The 13,260-nt window shown below is 47.3% G+C and overlaps 4 protein-coding genes across 4 annotated transcripts; all 4 read left to right on the top strand.

The window, feature by feature from the left end:
- The first annotated feature begins 821 nt into the window (after positions 1-821).
- F4822DRAFT_420132 (uncharacterized protein) lies at positions 822-2,605 on the top strand. The gene is made up of 4 exons (XM_051459679.1): positions 822-1,335; positions 1,414-1,596; positions 1,745-2,130; positions 2,203-2,605. Exons 1-4 carry the CDS (start codon positions 1,194-1,196, stop codon positions 2,308-2,310), a joined length of 819 nt encoding a protein of 272 aa, XP_051309086.1. The 5' UTR covers positions 822-1,193; the 3' UTR covers positions 2,311-2,605.
- A 1,594-nt stretch (positions 2,606-4,199) lies between these two features.
- F4822DRAFT_73175 (uncharacterized protein) lies at positions 4,200-5,477 on the top strand. Its single transcript, XM_051463893.1, has 3 exons — positions 4,200-4,456; positions 4,542-4,999; positions 5,064-5,477. The coding sequence occupies exons 2-3, from the start codon at positions 4,734-4,736 to the stop codon at positions 5,164-5,166; spliced, it is 369 nt and encodes a 122-aa protein (XP_051309085.1). The 5' UTR covers positions 4,200-4,456; positions 4,542-4,733; the 3' UTR covers positions 5,167-5,477.
- Positions 5,478-5,743: 266 nt separating this feature from the next.
- Positions 5,744-7,763, top strand: F4822DRAFT_420127 (Annexin). The gene is made up of 2 exons (XM_051459678.1): positions 5,744-7,164; positions 7,216-7,763. The coding sequence occupies exons 1-2, from the start codon at positions 6,085-6,087 to the stop codon at positions 7,501-7,503; spliced, it is 1,368 nt and encodes a 455-aa protein (XP_051309084.1). The 5' UTR covers positions 5,744-6,084; the 3' UTR covers positions 7,504-7,763.
- Positions 7,764-8,023: 260 nt separating this feature from the next.
- F4822DRAFT_73159 (canalicular multispecific organic anion transporter 1) lies at positions 8,024-13,175 on the top strand. Its single transcript, XM_051463892.1, has 2 exons — positions 8,024-8,206; positions 8,393-13,175. The coding sequence occupies exon 2, from the start codon at positions 8,463-8,465 to the stop codon at positions 12,918-12,920; it is 4,458 nt and encodes a 1,485-aa protein (XP_051309083.1). The 5' UTR covers positions 8,024-8,206; positions 8,393-8,462; the 3' UTR covers positions 12,921-13,175.
- The last annotated feature ends 85 nt before the right edge of the window (positions 13,176-13,260 follow it).

Here is a 13,260-nt window from a genome sequence, read left to right as displayed (position 1 = left end):
AGCACACGAGGGTGGCACCGCAGCTCCAAGCTTCCATGCCTACCAAGGTACATATCTTGTAGGGCCCGGAAGCCGATTTTAAACGCCAAAAAATATGTTTGGACTAACACGGAGCTTGCGGAATTTAAATCCATGTAGGTGGCATAAAGCGTTCCATACTGATGGATCTATGTATCCATAGATCCAAGAACTCCGTCGAGGTTATTCAGCTTGGTAACTTTCTCGACCCATTTTGTGTCCCGAATGTTGGGTAGTTTATCTGATGGCGCTAAGTGAGCATCCCTTGCTTGTGATCCTTGTTAGTTTGTTGTTGAGTTGCATTAGATCCTACCTCAAGGCGGAGACGACCAACGAGGTGTGGTAGCCCATCTAATCTTATCAATCTAATCAGATCAAACGGCCAATACGGGTCCAGATTCTCAATATTCTCGTAATATTTTGCAAGGAGGTTGGAGAAAAAAGGAAGCCAAAAAGGTGATATTCGCGCTACCGGAAATTCCGGGATACGAAGAAATTTCGGGCGAGAAAGGAAAAGAAGAGGAAAATTAGGCGAGCGTTTTGTTTGAAGTGATGACATTCTTCATAGGACTTGGCCGAAAATCGAATTTTTAGACCGCTTTGTATACATGCCTTAATGAGCTACAACTTGATGGGATGTAACGTAGGTAAAAGCTATTACCGACCGATTCGACCGCTGTGTCGCGTTTCTTGACGTGGGCGAGTAGATCATGACACATGTGATACTACAATACTGATGCCTCGGATACTTTTCTAAGCATGGCGATTCGGTCTAGGCTATAACCGGAGCATGGGTTCCTTACCAAGAAAAATATCTCCCCAAAACAGGCCGAGCTACCCAATGTAGCTGTAAAGTCCTGCTCCTAGGGCCAACAGGCTAATCTCCGAACACCGCTAGCCTTACATCATTCGTTCGAAAAACCTAGTCGGCGTAGGTGTAAACCCCTTGCCCTGGCGTTAGCTGAAGGGTTGCATATACTCTCCCCGGGTACTTACGTTAGTTGCTGCATACTGACGTGCATACAAGCTGGGAGGCTATAAGACAGTGGTCGCCGTTGTCGTGATTCAAATCCTTTTCCTCGCTATCACATCGACCTCCTCGCACAACGGCTACTATTGGACAGCCATTCGTTTTAATACAACCGCACATTCGTTTCTAGAAAACAGTCGCCAAGATGGTTGCTATTCGTTGGACTCTGGGCGCAATTGTTGCTGCCACTGCTGTCTCGGCCTCTACGGACGAACTTCAGTTCATTTCCCGTCTTCTCAAGCGTCAGGAGCCCGGCTCACCTGCCTACAATTGCCACGACAACTGCGGTTAGTGCGATAGTCACGAAACTTCTAATGTTTGGAAGAAACGAACGAATATATACTAACACTACTTCCTATCTCCAGGCCAGGCTATCATCGAGGGTCGGAACAGCGCCGACGCGTGCCATGACGACATCTTCTTGACAGACTACAAGGTGTGCCTGCAATGTGCTGGACCCGACAACCAGGACATCTGGCAGTACTATGGCACCACTTTGACTAAGGATGCCAGTCCTTGCGGTCTTTCTACCACGCCTCTCTCTGGAAGTATGCATTTTGCATCTTTTTTCGTGTATTTTTGGATTCGTTTGGGGTTTTGTTTCCTTGTTTGAGGCGGTTCAGAGTTCCTCTATAGGCATAACAATACGCCTCTAAAGTGCTTTTAAATGGCAATCACTAATTTGATATTGTGTAGAGCAACCGGATGCTGGCGCTGCGATTCCGGCTAAGACGTCGTCGGGTTCATCGAGCTCGTCGCAGGCAACTCCTACTGCCAGTTCGTCCAAGACTGAAGCATCCCCGACTGAGACTGCCCCAACTGAGTCTGTAACCAGTACCGAAGCCCCGGGGGCTACCGAGTCGCAGTCAGGAGGAGCAGGTGGCGCCTCTACCACAGCGGAAGTAACCTCGTCTGCTAGTGGTGAGACATCTGCACCAGGCGCCACCGAGTCTCACACCGGTTACGGTAGCGCGCCAGCCACTGAGTCCACTTCGGCTACGGGCGCTTCAAAGACAATTTCTACCCACGCTCCCCAAGGAACTGGCAATGGGAGCGGAAGCGGGAATGGAACAGCTACTACTGTTAGTACTTCTTTTTTTTTCTTTTTTTCTCACCTCATCTTAGGGAAGAATTCTTTGCTAATCAATCATCAGTCTTCTGGATACGTGGTGGTTACTAATGCAGCTAATGCCGTCCCTGGCAGCCACGTGGGATTTTACGGTGCTCTCGCACTTGGCGCCCTCTACGCCGCGGCGCAGTAGACGTGGATCCTAACTTAATTCAGATATACCAACAGGATAGGTTGCTGTGCCTTACGTATTGTATTGATATAAGATATAATTAGATAATCATGAAAACCAATAAAGTCGACGCGTTTCTGTTATACGATCGTATGTCCGTTCTGTTTAGCATTTGATGCAAGTGAAAGGGATGGAGACTGGAAACTTATGCCAACGGGAAGTGCTGACTGGCCCTAAAATCCGGCTCTTCTCATCACTTACTAGGGTTTGGGGTGGTTAGTCTTATGCACGTTACTTTCCCCCCCAGCGACTTCTCAGAACCTAATCGTAAGCCTATCCAATAGATTATCACGCCCAATATGCTTTGCTTTTTAACTTTCAGGGACTCCCCGGGTAACATTGTGCGCGAATTGAATGCCTTATACTGTACCTAGGTATGTACACCGTGGGTCATAGCGGATGTGCCTTAGGTTTTCCTATTGACAAGCTGCCCGTATCGGCGCTTCGGACACGGGAGCGGCCCGAACTTGACATTTGCATTCACTCTTAATCCCAACATCAATTATGAGGAGATTGCGTGGCGTTCGAGATGCATAAACGATGAAGTCATGCAACTACTAATGGAAATCGACCGAATACCACCAACACAGCTCCCTTGAACTCGTTTACTGAGAGCCTGATGAACTCGAAAGAAGTCCGAATAAATTCATCAACTCGTCACCAACATACTATCGTATGATGCATGCTCTGAGTCGCCAGAGACCTACCTAGGCGGTGTAGTTTTGAAATTTCGAACAAAGTGTTATAGGGTACCGGAACAGGCCTCATCAGGAGTAAAACACGGTATCGCCTTGAACCTGGAGTCTGAGTGAGCTCGTTCTACCTCCAGTATATCGGGCACTCCACTCTAGGTAGTCATGTCACGGAGTCCTTCGATGTTGGCCCCGGATCGACAGTAGCATTATTGATACTAGGAAGAGTTCCCAGCCCCCATCGCGTCTCGAGACATGGCATCTGGTTGTGGCTATGACTGAACCCTGAGGTGAGCCATGCGATATTTTGGTTTTATTGTTGTCTTGATTCTTCTATCTCCAATTTGCCCCTTTTCTTTCGCGGTTCCAGCATTGGCCATATTATCACCTCTCGAACATTGAAACTAGGCAACAGTGTAAGCCAAACCAATACTACTGAAGGATAGAAGGAATGTCGATCAATATGGTGCAAATTAACCAGACAGACGTCGCAAAGCGAAAGATATGGCGTGAATATCATCCTATTGAGTAATATTTTTCTTGTCTTGCCTCCATCTTTATGGGTTTGATGTCGCATCTTGGAGATCTTGGACATGCTATGCCACGTTAGGTCGCCGAAAGCAACCAGCCTCCCCGATGACAAGACGGTGAGAGACGTGAGTTGTCAAATCTTGGAGTTTATTTGAGTCTAACCAACATCCGGATGCTCCGACGGATATGGAAACATTCCGCACGTGGTTGCTCCGACTGGAGTTTTGTGGGCGACTACGGTCCCGACTCTCAAAATACGGTTGCCTAGCTTTTTTTATTAGATATGATATGATTGATCTGCATTCACCAGGGGAAAGAAAACGTACGGGGATCGAATTATGCACTGCCGAGCAAACCGTTACGTAGAAACGATGAAGTTGAAGCATTGCTATTAGATCTAAGTACGACATGAAAAACATATTGCTGTTGCTATAGCCTATGTCCCGACGGGGCGTAAAGAGATGCTTAGGTAGTTATTCAGTGCTGCTAATGTTATAGGGTCCCTAGTACTAGAGCGGTAATCTTCTAGACGCCACATTAGGGCTAAGCTTCGTGTTTTGCACCCACTGGACCCCCTGGATCTGCTGAGGGTATATGCCGATCCGAATAAGAATTATGGTCGCTTCAAAAAAATGTTCTATTGTTAACTTCAGACGGTACGGACCGCAGTATGAGTATTGGCGGTCAAGTCGTAACGACATCGTACTCACCGCCAACGAGATTCGACGACCTTACGCAATTGTATTACTCTGCCACCAGATTGGATAGCAAACTGCCATGGATCAAGCATTCGCTGCAATCTCGTGTTTGAATACCTGGGTACGGATCTACCCCGCCTAGAGCGAACAGCGCGCTGAGCTCAGATCTACCTGCGCCTCGTTCTAGTAAGTTCAGCCTCAGAAACGTTCAGCGACTGGTTCCTACGAAGCAACGTTCCACAACTTATGACATGGAGCTTACGATATGGAGACGATGCGAAAGGAGTTGAGGATGTTGAAGAGAACTTACTATAAAGATCAGTTGTGTCCTCCATTGTTGTCGAGTCTTATTCCTCATCACATCAACCAAACTCTCAAGACAACAACATCTACTCACCAATCTCACTCTCACTCTTAATCTTCACCAACCGATATCAATATATCAACCCCCAAACCTTTCAAAATGCAGACCGTCGCTTTCATCACCTCCGCCCTCGCTCTCGCCAGCTCGGCCATGGCTCAATCGCCTGCCAGCGCTCTCATTGCCGTCGAGGTCCGCTCCGGCGGTACTCCCCAGAAGAACACCACCGTTGACGTTCCTCTCGGAACTATCTACAACAACCCTACCGTCTTAGACGCGGTCTCTTACCTTTACCTTACCGGAACCACCGACAGCGCCAAATTCCCTCTTGACTCTATTACCTGCACTCCCTTCAAGAACCAAGTTGGGTAAGTCTTATATCTCATTATCTTCAATAATGATCGGTGCGACGGTTAACTAATACAACTACAGTGACGGCGAGCACGGCCTTGCTTTTAACAGCACCAGCCCGTCCCCTCTTTCCACCAACACTGTCCAGGTTGGCAGCATCGTTTGCAAGTCCTCCGCCGCTTAAGCGGATTAACAAAAAGCTACATCGACACCGATGGGCTTTCGCTTATGGTATCGCGTGAGGTGGAATGTATAGAAGTGGATGAAGGGCGCACGCCTAGGGGAGGATGATCTTGGTGCATGAAAGAGATGGGAGCATTGGGAGAGTATAGATAGAGTTGGTTATGTGCATTGTTCTATTCGCTCCCCCTCATTTTTCAATATATACGCATTTTTATCCATAACCATAAAATGGTCTCAAAGTTGTGCCGATGTGAATTGCTACTTGGCTGAGTAATTGTTAGAAGTGTAAATGTTGATGCCTATCTCGGTTCCTTGTGGCGGGAAGCTTCGCGTTGTTGGCTTGGCAATACTTGGGAATCTTTACACTAATTAGTATTCCTAAGGTATAGGCAGCACATTTCGGAGCTTGTTAAGCTATAAATGTTCGAGTTAATAAATGTCTTGGCTGTAAATCAATACTTAAAAGTTACTTCAGGGCTGTGTACCTTGGAACTACGCCTCCGCCACAGTGCTAATGAGGTGACGTAGTTACCTATTTCCATATGTCATCTGGAATGGTTTTCTTGTTAACAAATAATAGTCACAGCCTCAATAACATTCCTAGGTAACAATAGTGTATGAGGCGCAAGCTCCAACAAATTTGAATAAATATTTTGATCAAGAAGCCTCTCATTCCTTACTATTCTTTCCCTCAAGGTTAATGTTTTTATACCTAGTATTCATTGAATAAATCTATCGACGATCCACTACTATCTATCGCGCTAATCTCTTCATCATCTTACGTTCACTCAATTTCTATTCCGACCCCGCGCCGACTCACAACATCAACTCTTCACGAACCTACCAAAATATAATTACTAGATACTTTCACAAGGAATATCTTAGCAAACGTTAAATAGAAATAGAGAATTCGAAGCACATGTCCTACTACGGTCAGCCGGGCTATCCCGGTCAACAAGGCCAATACGGCCAACCACCACCGCAACAATATCCTCCACCTCAACAATGGTCTTCACCACCTCCTCCTCAAGGCTACGGACAGCCTCCCCCGCCACAGGGATATAACCAATACGGCGCTCCTCCTCCGGGCCAATACCCACCTCCAGGTCAATACCCTCCACAAACGAGCCCATACCCCGCTCAAGGCGGTTACCCACCACCCCAGCCCTACGGAGCGCCGCCGAACCAACCATACGGCGCACCCCCGAATCAAGGTTATGGACCTCCTCAGGGTCCGCCTCAGGGCCAATACGGTGCACCACCGCCCCCACCTCAACAGGGATACCAATACCCTCCTGCCGCGTCTGGGCCTCCTACCCCGGCTAGTCTAGGCTACGGTCCCCCGCAGATCATTCAATGGGATGCAACTCCCGACGCTAGGATGCTTCGGAGTGCGATGAAAGGTTTCGGTACGAATGAGAAGGAATTGATTCGGGCTCTATGCAATAAAGACCCTCTCCAGATCGAGGCTATCAAATCGACTTATTTCCGCCAATTTAGCCGCACGCTTGAGAAGGACATTCTATCGGAGACGAGAGGATGGTTTGAGACCGGTCTTGTGGCGCTCGTTAGAGGACCTTTACTTCATGATGTTCACCTTCTCAATTCTGCGATGGATGGTCCCGGGACAAAAGAGAAGGTGCTCAATGATGTCTTGTTGGGCCGAAGCAACGCGGATATCAATGCTATCAAGGGCATGTACCAGCACACTTTCCGCAAGTCGCTAGAGAGCGCAGTGAGGGGAGATCTTAGCATGAAGACCGAAAGGCACTTCATGATCGTGCTAGGAGCTAACAGAGCCGAGGACAGCGCTCCCGTCATTCCTCAATCTATTGACCAGGATGTTATGGAGTTGTATCGCGCTACAGAGGGTAAAGTAGGCACAGACGAAATGATGGTATGCTCAATACTATCTACGCGAAACGATAACCAAATCCGGGCTATCAATCACGCCTATGAACAGAAGTTTAGGAGACGATTAGAAGATGTTATCAGAAAGGTAAGTTTGATTATATCCATCTACCACTTATAAATGCTAACTTTGTTACAGGAATTCAGTGGACACATGGAAGATGCTCTATTATACCAACTGCGAAATGCGGTTGATAAATATATGCACGCGGCTTCCCTACTCGAAGATGCTATGGCCGGCCTAGGGACAAAAGATCATCTCCTCGTTTCACGAGTCGTCCGATACCATTGGGACAAGCAGACTATGGCCAACGTCAAAGCGGCATACCAACAGCGTTACAGACGAAGTCTTGCTAGTCGCATCAAAGGCGAAACAAGCGGAGACTATGAGAGGCTCATGCTTGGCTGCATTGGTGAGCCTGTTTAAATATGCATTGGAGAATCCAGTCATACATTATCATGGCCATTCGGTGTTGTTTGGTATCCCGTTGGCATCCCATCGGTATCGTCCAGTATCACCCCAATGACGTTTGGCAGATGATTACGTTCGCGTAGTTCAAGCAAGGGCTGTGGTTTAAGCGTGAAGGATCGGGAGGGGGAACTGTTTTGATATCCCTATGTTGCTTAAAGCACTGTGATCGATTAAAACTACATAAAAGTTATACTTTACTCGTCTTGACTTGTTCATACTTCCGAGCTTCATTCTGAGTGACCAATGATGCTGTATAAATAATGCGGGGCGTACGTTTGGGTAACCATGAAAGACACAATATACTTAAAGAATGGTGCAATCGCGGAATTACCAACCCCCAAAACCGTAAGACGATAGTTGCCGAAACCCGAAAAAGTACTTGGGTACGCAGCTGGCTTCAGCTGGCGATCAATTACCATACCTTATCATCGTTCTTGCTACGCCGCCCATTGAACTTTATTGAAGCTTATCCCCCACAAAGTTTTGAATTGCACACAAGTGCAAGCTTAGGTACTTAAGCTTACCCGCCTAAGCTTAGGAACAATAAGCTTCGATTGCCGTGTCACAGCTTAAGCCTTTTCTCTACTTAATTCTTAGTTCATTGTATGCCTAGGTATACTTGAGTTCAATTTTTGTGTTACTTACAGTTAATTATTGAGTAAGTTGTCCCCCAACACATGCATGAAGAGGCGGTGCGAGGGCAGTAGGGTCGAGATCACAATACCATTCACTCCGAATCACAAAGGGAGCCAACTTTTCTTAGCTTATTAATGAGATGGAATGATCCCCCCCCCCTCTCCGGCTACCCTAGTACTTTACCTAGCTGACGATCTCCCTTCTTTAGAGTCGAGTCGTGGGGCAAGCCGCCTCAAACTATGGACACAACTCAGGAATCATCCATCTGTTAACACGCAATGAGTATATATCACAACGGTCAATATGAGTTATTTGTGTCTTTACCACCAGAGACCAATGCTTCTTCCCTTTCTTCCTTCTTTCTCGCTTCCCCGCTGCAACCCGGCCTGCGCCAAAACGTAACCTCCATGGATGTCGTGTCTCGGAGCTCGATCGCACAGGCGGCAATTGCCGGTGGCTGTTTTTTGATATATATCGCCCAACGCCTCTTCCCCAAAGGTCCGCAATGGGTTCGCCCGTTCGCCAAGGAAGAGGCGCATTTGCCTCGATTTCGCACCAATCCGTTGAATTTTTGGACATTTTGCTTATTGATCTCGTCGACCGCCGGGTTTGTTCTGGCGTTTCTTACTGTCATATCACCGCCTTTTAATGTCCTCAGGATTTTAGAGTTGTCACCATGGTTTGTGATACTCTTCATCACGACCGTCGGTTTACCGAAGAAGACACCGAAGATCTTATTGGTCTTGTATATCACTATCGTCGTCTGCGGTTTGGTGTCGCTTGTGGGGTGGTACGGCGAGACGGAACGTGTCAATATAGTACACGTTGCTGCAGTATGTGTGGCGTTAGCCGGCATAATCGTCATCCTTGCGATGCCCTTGCGAGACCCGGACCTTAATGCAACAGGTATCGCGGGGTCTCATTTCCCACCAACTTCCCAACTCCGCAGCCCTGAGGATAATTTGAGCTTATGGCAATTTATGACTGTTTCTTGGATGAGTCCCTTGATTACTCGGGGTTATAGAAACAAATTGGATGACGAGGATGTTTGGTTACTACCTTATGATTTTCAGCATGAGAGGTTGCATCTATTGTTTCGAGATCTAAAGGGTTCCATAATAAGGCGTTTGGTTGCAGCAAATGGCTTGGACTTATTTATCATCACATTTTTAGGACTTATAGAGACGGCTGCGAACCTTTCGAACCCTGCTCTCTTGCAGCGCTTGCTACAATCTATCGAGAAGGGTCTTGGCCACAGGGACGAATCTTTTTTCTATGCTTTGATTATCTTATTGGTGCGTCTTGTGGCGTGCCAATCGGGTGTCTTTTTGCTATGGTATAGTCGTCGCGCGTATGAGAGATCGCGTGGAGAATTGCTTACGGTGATATATGCGAAAACGTTATCACGAAAATCATTTGGGCTTCGAACAGATTTGGGAGATCCTGCTCAAGAGAATGGCCAAGAGAATGGTGTCGAGCCCGATGAAGAAACGCCACTCCTTGGTGGGAAGCAACCTGAGAAAACCCGATATGCCCGTGTGCTCGAGTTCTTCGGGCTTGGAAAAATCAAAGAGACGGAGAAAGCCAAGAGCGCACAGGAGCAACCAGCTTCTATGGGAAAAATCCTGAACTTGATGAGAAATGATGTTTATGAGGTAGCACAGCGGTTTTGGGAGTTTCCAAACCTCGTCACGAAGCCTTTGCAATTAATACTCTCGCTGGTTCTTATTTGGCAATTACTGGGCTGGCCTTGTCTTTTGGGTGTTGCTTGGGCGGTGGTCCTTCAATTATTGAGCGCGGCTTTCGTTCGCCATCTCGTTAGTGTCGAGCGCCGCCGAAGAGCCGCCTCGGATGTCAGGCTTCAAGCAACCACCCAGTTCGTCGAGGCCATTCGACCTCTTCGATGGTATGATTGGCAGTCTAAATGGCTAGGCAACATTATGCATGCACGGGCGAACGAGTTGAATTTAAGGATCATTACCAGCTTGTGGACTATCGGGATTGGTGGTTCTAACCTCGCTGCCAGTGCTCTTTTTCCGGTGTTCACTTTCTTTGCGGTAACCTATATCGCAGGTCGACCACTACCAGTCGATGTGGCGTTCCCTGCGCTCCAATTATTTACGATGTTGGAATCGAGTTTGAAGGAGCTTCCTAACTTAATTACGGTGCTCTTGAACGCTACTATTGCAATTGGACGTCTCGAAACATTCATGAACGAACCGGATAAGGAAGAAGGTGCCTATAGCGACACCACATCCGACGTCGAGTTTGGAGGCGCATCCTTTGCGTGGCCGACTAACGGAAAAATCGTCCTCGAAAACTTGAACTTGCGTTTTCAACCCGGTCTTACGATCATTCATGGAAAAGTTGGTTCAGGAAAGACGGCATTGCTGGAAGCTATTCTCGGCGAGCTTAACCAAGTCAAGGGCGAATGCACTCTACCAAATGAAATGGTAGGATATTGCGCACAATCTCCATGGCTCCAAAATATGAGTATTCAAGACAACATCCTTTTTAACTTCCCTATGGACAGGGCTAGGTATAATGAGATTTTAGATGCATGCGAGTTAATGCCCGACTTAGCCAACTTCGCGCACGGAGACAAATCTCATATCGGAGAGAATGGAATTGGCCTTTCCGGGGGTCAAAAGGCACGAGTAGCCCTAGCCAGGGCTGTATACTGCCAATCACACATCTTGCTCCTCGATGATCCTCTCGCAGCCCTTGACCATCCGACAGCTCAATCGATTGTCCGCAAATTATTCCGTGGATCTCTCTTGAAAGACCGTACCGTTATTTTAGTCACGCATCGGATTGACCTATGTTTGTCACTAGCGGACCAGGTGGTTGAGATCGCAGATGGGAGGGCGCGTGTTATCAACCCCAAAGATTACACTCGAGAAATTGGCTTGCATACACCAACGCAAGATGCTACTAGTGAAGATGAAGTTCAGGTAGTCACCGAAGAAGTCGCAAATGCTGCGATACCGGACAAATTCATCGAGGATGAGAACCGGGCCTCGGGTAGTGTCGTCGCTAGAGTTTATTGGACATATATAAAGGCAGGAAAACTATCATATTGGGTAGCAGTCATCGGGATATTCGCTCTTTTCCGATTTGCTCGAATATTCAATTTTTGGTTCCTAAAAGCGTGGGGCGAGGCCTACGAAAGGGTCAAAGTTCAACCCACTTCGAGTCCATCGGATTTCGCGGAGGGTATTTTTGACGGGTTACCGAACCCGGATGACGATGTGACGCCTTGGTTGATGTGGTACGCCATACTTGGGTTGGCTATGACTATACTATACGTCCTCACTCAATGCGGTCTTATGGTTATTCTATATCGAGCGGCCAAGGACTTGTTTGCTAAGGTTATTAATCGAGTGAGCAACGCGACGTTCCGTTTTTACGATGTTACACCAGTCGGACGCTTGATGAATCGCCTAACTTCCGACATTGGAATGCTGGATGGTGGTGTCATTCAACCACTCCAAAATTTTGCATTCTGGTCCTTGACATGGGGGAGCTCCATGATTGTTATCGCATTAACAACACCAGTATTTTTCTTATTTGCGCTTGGGATGACGATATGGTTTATTGTCCTGTTTATGCGATTTTTGCCGACCTCGCAAAGCCTTCGTCGGCTAGAAATGGTTACACTCAGCCCGCTAATGTCGAATTTCGGCATTCTCGTCGACGGGTTAGCCACCATTCGGGCTTTCAAAGCGCAGTCTGACTTCCAGAATCGGAATATTATAGCAACAGATACTTTCCAGAAAATGGACCATTTCTACTGGAGTTTACAGGCGTGGCTTCAATACCGATATGATCTACTGTCCGGATTCTCAATATTCTTTTTAACCATCTTGGCATTATACCAAGGGCTGTCGCCGGGTCTAACCGCCTTCGTACTTACAAGCGCTTCCCAACTAGTCGAAGCCACGCACGTTTTGTGCAAAACATATGGCCAACTTCAGATGGACTTCGTGTCCGTCGAGAGGGTTGTCGAATTACTGGACCTCGAACAAGAACCGAACGGGGACATAGAGCCTTCTAAGGACTGGCCATCATACCAAGATAGCATCACATTCAACGATGTGACGATTAAGTATGCGCCACATCTTGACCCTTCATTAGTCGGTGTCTCTTTCACGATCCCTAGCGGGGCGACCTGCGCTGTTCTCGGCCGAACAGGATCGGGCAAATCCACATTGGCTCTTGCTCTATTAGCGACGATGCACCCGGAGAAAGGACAAATTCGCGTCGGCGACGAGGATATATCTAAGGTTGATGTTCACACATGGCGCCAACGCATCAGCTTCGTAGCGCAAGACCCTGTCTTATTTCCAGGCACGATTCGGGAGAACCTAGATCCCCTAGAACAACATACAGACGAAGAATGCAAGGAAGCACTACTTCGTGTATTGGGGCCAAAATGGTCTCTTAATTCGATGATTGATATCGGCGGCAAGAATTTAAGTCAAGGCCAGCGCCAACTTATTGGCATTGGTCGAGCGATTCTTCGGAAGAGCCCTATTATCATATTAGACGAGGCGACGGCGTCAATTGATAGGAAGACAGCGCTGGCGATACAAGATGTGCTGCTAGCGGAGTTGCGGGATAGCACGGTGATTACGATTGCGCATCGCCTGGAGGCCGTTAAAGATGCAGATTACTTTATTAGATTGGATGCCGGACGCGTTGTGGAAGCGGGACCGGCTGGGAAGAATAAATAGATAGGGCATGGAGGTTGGGATGATGTCTATATCAATGGTGTTTATTAGGGGGCGTAAAGGACGGACTATATAGTAGATTGCATGTGTGGTAGATATGCATGGCGAAGAACGCCGGAAGATTGAATGGTGAGGCATGCATGATGAATTTGAATCCCTTCACTCTATTGAAGATGATGCCTAGTATTATATAATCTGCATATTTATAGGAGTTATCGAAATGTTTGGATTATTTCAATATATTGAATCAAGTCACAATCTGATATTTCTGGTGAGTCTTCAGCCCGCAGTGGCCTTTTAATATGAGTCTAGCAAAGAGTATAGGCGGCTTAGTAATTAATTC

This window comes from Hypoxylon trugodes (genome assembly GCF_022578975.1).
Source record: "Hypoxylon trugodes strain CBS 135444 unplaced genomic scaffold F4822scaffold_11, whole genome shotgun sequence".
NCBI classification, from domain to species: Eukaryota; Fungi; Ascomycota; class Sordariomycetes; order Xylariales; family Hypoxylaceae; genus Hypoxylon; species Hypoxylon trugodes.
The sequence above is the reverse complement of the archived record's forward strand: the minus strand, read 5'-3'. Positions and strand labels throughout refer to the sequence as shown.